Consider the following 7498-nt stretch of genomic DNA (forward strand, 5'->3'; position numbering starts at 1 on the left):
GAGAGAATATATCTTTTTTGTTTTTTTATAAAATATATATATATATATATATATATATATATATATATATATATATATATATATATATATATATATATCAGTGTTCACCAGCAGTAATGTAGGATTCTTTCCCAAATGATGGATGTTTTTATATACTATACCACTAGAGGGAGCCATTGATTTACAATATTTGACTTAATCAATAGAAGTAGTACTGCAGATTTATTTCTATATTTATTCAGTCGCATACCGCCAATAAGTTATTTTGAATTAAGGTCAGAACTGTATTACAAGAGAGTTCATAGAATTTCATAATGCTCATTGTAATGCAATGATACACACAGACGCCTACAAAAAATAAGATCAATATCAATACAATTATGCAAAGGAAGAAAATAATTACATTCAAAGCTATAAAGTGGTTCCTAGAACATTTTCTATCGTTTAATCTTAAAGGAAAGCAAAGAAATATGAAAACAAACACAAAAAAAAGCTTTTGAGTTCAGATTCGCTGTTCACTGTATCCTTCGGCTTCTCCCTTTTTTTCCACAACAGGTTTAAATGTGGCCATTTCTTTTGTGCCTTCCTTAACCACAAGAGGAAAGCCAAACTGCGACTGAAAGCAGCCGAAGTTCTGTCATCCAGATAAGCGCCGCAAATCCAACAATATTAGTATTCTTTTCACTCTTCCTTTCTCTCATTCATTTACTCACTCGGGAGCTTCTCACCTAATGAGACGTCCTTCCCTCGGCTCTGCTCCAGCTGGATGACAAAGAGCAGGCTGATGAGAAAGAATAGCTGAGCAGCCAGCATGGTCTCAAAAGAGCCAGTTTGCCTTCAGGAAAGCCCTCATAAATCTGCAGAAAAGAGACAGCAGCAATTTGTGTTTCTGTCACTCCACACCAGTCCATTTAGGCATAACTGTTATTGCCATCAATAATTTCAAGGATTGTTGTTACAGTTAAACATTTTCACAGGGATTTCTGCTCAGTGGTGAGCTCTAGTGAAAGACAGACAAGAGGGAAAAACGGAACAGAGCACGGTGTGTTCATGTAACCCGCTGGCAAATACACGCAGGCCTGTTTTTGTGTGAAATTCCACTGTAGATGTGGCAAGTCAGACAGATGGACCTCCCTCAGCAGCCGTTCGCTGGGTTTGACGGCTTCAACGTGATCAATCAGTCGCAATGTGCTGTTTCTTTGTCACAATACCAGCTTATTGAACTTCTGCACTTTAAATCGGAACGTGATTTATCTTCAAGTGCTGCATTCCACCAAAATCACCTCACTTACCCGCTGCACCCTCCACTCAAACCGCTCCACACAACCCATCTCGCACACGCAAACACAACATGAAACACACCCTCACTCTCAAGTGGTTATGGTGATGAGACACGATGACGGTGCCAGCCAGGAAAAAAAAAAAAAAGAAAAGAAAAGAAAAGAAAAAAAGGGAAGTCAGTTCTAGTGATCAGCCATCTGTGGCACAAACAGCTCTGCAGCTTGTCCAAGCTGTCTGAAGGATATCCAGAATCACGGGACATCTTGGCTCCCTGCGACTGCCGACTCTGTGCAACACTTTAATTGTTCAGAGGCAAAGCTTGCCAGGAGCCAACTTGAGCAACGCGCGAGAAAAAAAAAAAAAAGAAAGAAAGAAAGAAAAAGCAAATATACCACAAGCACACTGATGAAACTCTGTTTTGTCTGGATGAGTTAGGGTAAGTAAATGTTTAGCGTTTTCTGGGTTTCTAACGCTTTCTGATTAAAGGAAACAAATGTTCATTTGTTCAATAGAGGAAGACGCCGCCATCAAAATGATCCCCTGAAGCAAGATGGCGAACATGGTCAGCAAGAAACAAAGTGACGGCTCCAATTAAAGTGCATGTCAACTTATTATTTATGTCATCATCTGATGTTTCTGCCATACAATGACATTTGTATAACCTGACAGCATTGCCAGCTTAGGAGGAAAACAGCTGCAACATGCCACACGTTTAAAATGTATGCAGTAATTAATTAAAAAGAAATCGTATTTCCTGTTTGAAGGAAATAAGTGTAAAGTGTTTTGCAGCCACAATTAAATTCTTATCCAAGATTGTAATTTATTTAGCGCAATATAAAAAGCACGGACAACGGAGTTTTCGGTGAGCTAATAAACATTACAACACCATGGGTTCACAAAAAAAAAAAAAAGGAGAACTTGCGGTTAACAACTTAACACACACCTCTAGTGAGTGTGTTGTTAAAAGAAAAACATAATGAAGATCCTCTCTGTGCGTCTTCTTGTAAACGGTAGCTGAATCGGATGTTTTAATTGAAATTTTAGTAGCGAGTTCTTGCATATGCTCTAATTTTTTTTTTTTTTTACCATAAACAAACCAAGAAAAAAACAAAAGCTACATAGATGAAAAAGCAACAGCAACGTAAAAGTAGTTTAGAAAATGTTCTAACTTTGAGATTAAATGTATGTAACGTACATACATTACATACATGTATGTAATGTATGTACATTACATACATGTAATATATGTAATGTACATACATATGTAATGTACATACATTACATACATTAATGTATGTAATGTACATACATTAATGTATGTACCACTTACTGACCCTGTGGTCAGTAAGTTTTCAGTTGAATATTATTTAACAGAAGAAAAAAAATCCACATGTATTTTTATCAAGTGTTAATAGAGAATTTTGTAGTATGGTAGTTCTCGTAAAAGTGAAGTCTGCCTATTGAATTCTAGCTGCTTTCACAGTGAGACCTAAGAATATGCTGTTATTATAAACTACAGGTTATGAATTAGCTAAAATAATATGCAAGATTTATGAAAACTTTGTTTTCTTGCCAGTACAAGCACAGTGTTTATATGCCCTGTAATGAAGACTGTGGCCAAGCACTATAAAGAGAAGTCAAACCTTGATCACACATTATTAAAAACAGAGTTCATTATGTGCTTTTCCCGTGTGATCCTGTGTTTCATCCGCTGAATCCCGCAGGTCCACATGGGATTAGCACATTAGGACATTGTTCTGCAAATTTACAGTTGCAACCATGCTGATGTTTCAAAAGCCTCGAGACGGATATTATTCAGTACTAATATAATATGCAATATGAATAACCTTCATTTCATTGAGATATGATATAAAAACATTACACGCACAGTGAGGTAGGAAGATTGCATTTTGCACAACACTGAATATTGAATGTGGGTAGTTGTGCGATGCCACTGCGTTGTTCAGACCTATCCAACAGAGAGGACAGAAAATGGGATGGCACAAAATGACTACGGAAGAGAAAATAATCAAAATGAAATTTAATTTAAAAAAATAGTGTGAGTGGAAGAAAAGGAAATGCTCACTGGGGTATGCATGAGATGCTAATAATGGCGGCGGGGGGAAAAAAATGTTTATGGAAATTATTTCACTCCAGGAAATCCACAGTCGAATCTAGAAGGAAAAGAGCAGGAAAGCCACAGTTACATGAAAAGCTACAGAAAGCATGACGTGCTTTAAAGCTGTTTCCAGAAAATGAAACACTGTGCAAAATGATAGAGCTTTTCAGCAATCTCATTTGCATAATAGAAATGACTTGCACCTTGCTTCTGAGAAAATCTCATGTGCACTAAGTGATTAAAAGTTATACAGTTGACCTTAGTGGAAGACGTAGCACTGAAGTATCCTTTAAATCCATCTGCCATCCATCTGAGCAAACGGGAAAAGGCTGTGGTTAAAATGAAATGGAGAGGCTGATGTCCTCGTACCTCTTCTATCTGTGGGGGAATAATCACTGCTTACCATCGAACACATTGTCAATAAGACAGCGCAGACAGGAGCAGACTGATCACATTCGGTAGAAAGCACTGGACCGTGAACAGAATCAGCTATCGCCAACCTTACACCCCCACACAACTTAACACACCACCATCTTCCTAAATTTAATCCCACACACTCACGCAGACATTTGCAATATGTCCAAAGTGCCCAGGAAATACAACATAGTAAAAGTGTCAAGCTATGTAGTGCTGACACTCGAGCACTCCATAGTTCTCTAGTGTCAAAGTGTTCATTATTTTTGACACGTTCGGTGGTTTATCCAAAAAAAATCTTCTGGCCTGAGCACCTTTCGCTGAAAATTCAGTACCAGCAGGTCAATGATTTCCTCCGAGAGGTCAAATAATTCTTACCTGATTTAGTTGAAAAATGCATCTGTTGTTGGAGCCACTTCAAGCATTCATGAAAGACAAGGTGAGGTAGTCTTCGTTGGCGCAGATAGAGGGCTCGCGTAGCATGACGTGGTATTAAGTTAGGTTAACATCGGGTCATTGTTGCATCATTTACAGAGCATTTAAATACATTTGCAGTAATTAGAAGTGGAATGGGTCTCACTACTGGCTAGAGCAGTGGTTCCCAAACTGTGGAGTCTGCAGACTGGTACGGGTGCGTGCGAATCTTTTCAAAAATTCAAAATAAGAGGGGAAGAATTTATTGGCACTGTATGTTCAGCTGAAGAATTTTGGCATTTCTTTTTAAATCAGAAGTCAAAATATAGTTTCAAGGTGAAAGTTCGAGACAAATTCCCTTGAAGTCGAATTTCCAAGTAGAAATGTTTGAGATGTCAAACCAATTCTAAACGTATGCAGTTAAATTAATCCAATATGGCTGCTGCATGAGGTGCACTTTGATCATACAGTCGAAACCAGACATGCACATATACTGTATAAACCTTTTTTCTCTCTCTCTCTCACCGTCTGACAATATATAAGACTAAACTTACTCCATTTTAGGGCAGTTAAAATCGCCACAATTTTTTGTTAAATGCCAGAATAATTAGATTTTTAAAAGCTTTCTTTCAAATTGAGAAGATGACCTTTTTTTCCTTAAAATTCAGTAGAATTGATATTACTAATAAGCTGTAAGCTGCTCTGTAACTGAGTAAGGTTTATAGGCTGTGTTGCCCACTCACACACTTTTTCACCTCTGCCTACAGACTTTCCATGGGATTGAGAGCTGAGGCGTGTGCTCACAGTCCTTCCAAAAGAGCTACACGGAAATAATTTACTGTTTTCTACATCCACACTTTTTACTTAATGTACTCAAAATATTCCACCACATAGAGTGATGATTTATAGCAACAGTAAACAAAACACCCTTCACAACTTGCTTCCACTTTGATGCAACATTTGAAGTTTGACTTGACATTTATAGCTTTAGATTTGAGACTTAACAAAGAGCTGCACAGTTTGATTTTATTCTAGACTTGGAATGTACATGCCTGTACTTAGGCCTTTACTCAATACTTGAGACGTAATTGTGAACTGCAAAACATCGACCTGGTCCCACATGTGGTACTTATTTAGTACTTACTTACTTAGTTTTATAACCTATAAAAAAGGAAATTGTACACAGTATTTACTTCCGCTGTGAGACACTTGGTTAACAAATAATCAAACTTTTGATTTCACTTGTTTTTTTTCAGGAATACTGATGAATGAGCAACACGTCGTTTTACCCGTTTTACCATACGGGTCCGCAAATGTCATATGATAAGGGCAGTTTTTTTTTTATTCATGGCGATGGATGAAACCAGTCTTACCTGAGTATGTATCTACATCCCGGTACACATCTGTAATTATTCATGAGCAGGTTTGCAGAACAAACGGCACCAGGGTGCAACGTGGAAGCAGGGGGCACAACCAGGAAGCATGATTCACTGACGAATCCTGGAATCTAAATCAGAAACGCAGCGGGAAGCATGTGAGCGAACAAACCCATGCCATCAAGACAGACAGCCGTGGATATTTGATGTCCTCAAAAACACACCTGCATACATTACTGTCACCGAGGCAAAGTCATACATCACACACTTTCACATTAGACCAAGAGAAGCTGAGGAGATCTGAGGAGTTCTTATCAATGCCTGGCAGTTATCGCTGACATATAGCCATGTCTTTTGGGGAAATGGATGAGGAGACAAACACGGGCTTTCATCAGTGACTCTGTAATGCACTGAGGGAGCTATCAGAGCAAGACAAAGGATATTAAAAGTGTAAGAGGAAATGTCAGCAGGTCTGTCGGAGTTCATTGAGATGAGCCGTGAGGAGCTGACCGGGCAGACGGGCGACTTCAAGGAATGACAGATGATCACATGGATTGGCTTCGGAGGTCGGTGAACTGTGGCCCCCAGACCCGAGATGACCCTAACGTATCGATACCGAGCAGATCGCACTATTGGCTGCGCATGTTGCAAGAAGGAAGGTGAAATAAGAATGCTGGAAAGAATCTGTGGCTATATACATTTTTACTCCTAATTTAACATGTGGATTTGATAACATAATTTCATTAAAAAAAAAAAGCTTCAGATTTTTTTTCTTCCATTTTCTGACTGATTTCTTTTACTATGTTACATTTTTACAAGCCAGACATTTTTTTTTCTTTTTTTTTTGTAGTTTATAGTCAAATTACTTCATTCCTGGGCTGCAAAGCTTCATTTTTGTTTTACAGTTGAAATGAAAACTCCTGAAATCTCAGAAGCATTATTAAAAGCTATGATATGGCCTACATCTTGAAAATTATAACCGAAGTGACAGTTTAGATTTTTCTGATATTTTAACCTGTTCAACATAAGAAAAATCCTTTCTAACAGCAAAGGCACTAAGCTCAGATTATTGTTCGTCTCTGTAGTTTACGAAGACGTAAAAATTCTATATAATCAGAGAAAATGTGTCAAAAATCACAGCGACCACATGCGTGCTCAACAATTTGCTCATGAAACAACTTTCAGCTCCAAAGCACGTGCACAGTGTCTCCCCCCCCTGCTATGTCAGACTCAATAAGCAGCAAGAAGCTTTACATCCCTCTCCCAAATTTTTTATTTTTTTATTTTATTTTATCATAACTACACATTCTAAGTCAAACTAACTCATATGATTAAAAAAAATCACAGAAATTATCGCAACTTTGCAACTTACCCTTACTGGTTACATCTCCTTCGTTTCTGATCCATTTGGTCAGGGGAAGAAAAAAAAAAGCCAAACATCTTGCCTTTTCTGTGTCTTTCTGAAGCATCCAAGTACCCAACAATGACAGCAGAAAGAGAAATGGGGGGGAAAAATGTGCAGGTTGTAGACTTGTAGTAAAAAGAGCAATAGTGGAGGTGGAGGGGGTGAGAGTGGCTGGGGAGGGGGGGTCAAAAGAAAGAAGAGCCTATATGCCGGAGGATGAGCCTAAATAATCCATCTGTGATCCAGGAGGCGCTATCAGATGGGGAGCATACAAATCACCAACCTTCCTCTGCAGCAAGCGAGGTCCAATATCCTCAGGGTCCTAAGGCTGCACACAGACAGATTTACTACCACAGATTAGTCAAATAATATTGTCTATTCTATCAAAATTATATTCATAGAATTCTCTGGTCATTTATAAAAGGAAAATGTGTGTTTCTCTATTAATCACATTCAATATTATATGACAACGTGTGTTGCTGTGAAAAG

At 38.2% G+C, this 7498-nt stretch overlaps 1 protein-coding gene across 2 annotated transcripts in view; it reads right to left on the reverse strand.

Annotated features, from left to right (window-relative positions):
- LOC106961157 (roundabout homolog 1-like) overlaps positions 1 to 7209 on the reverse strand; it is a 113194-nt gene extending 105985 nt beyond the window's left edge. For both annotated transcript variants that reach the window (XM_015054697.1, XM_015054696.1), the window contains exons 1-2: positions 6977 to 7209; positions 729 to 857 (exon numbers count right to left, since the gene is read on the reverse strand). In XM_015054697.1, coding sequence (XP_014910183.1) covers positions 729 to 813 — 85 coding nt within the window. In that variant the 5' untranslated portion in view covers positions 814 to 857; positions 6977 to 7209. The remainder of the gene's footprint in view (positions 1 to 728; positions 858 to 6976) is intronic.
- Between the last annotated feature and the right edge of the window lie 289 nt (positions 7210 to 7498).

Source organism: Poecilia latipinna, unplaced genomic scaffold (assembly GCF_001443285.1).
Source record: "Poecilia latipinna isolate Pla-1442-1.1 unplaced genomic scaffold, P_latipinna-1.0 Scaffold1272, whole genome shotgun sequence".
Lineage (NCBI taxonomy): Eukaryota > Metazoa > Chordata > Actinopteri > Cyprinodontiformes > Poeciliidae > Poecilia > Poecilia latipinna.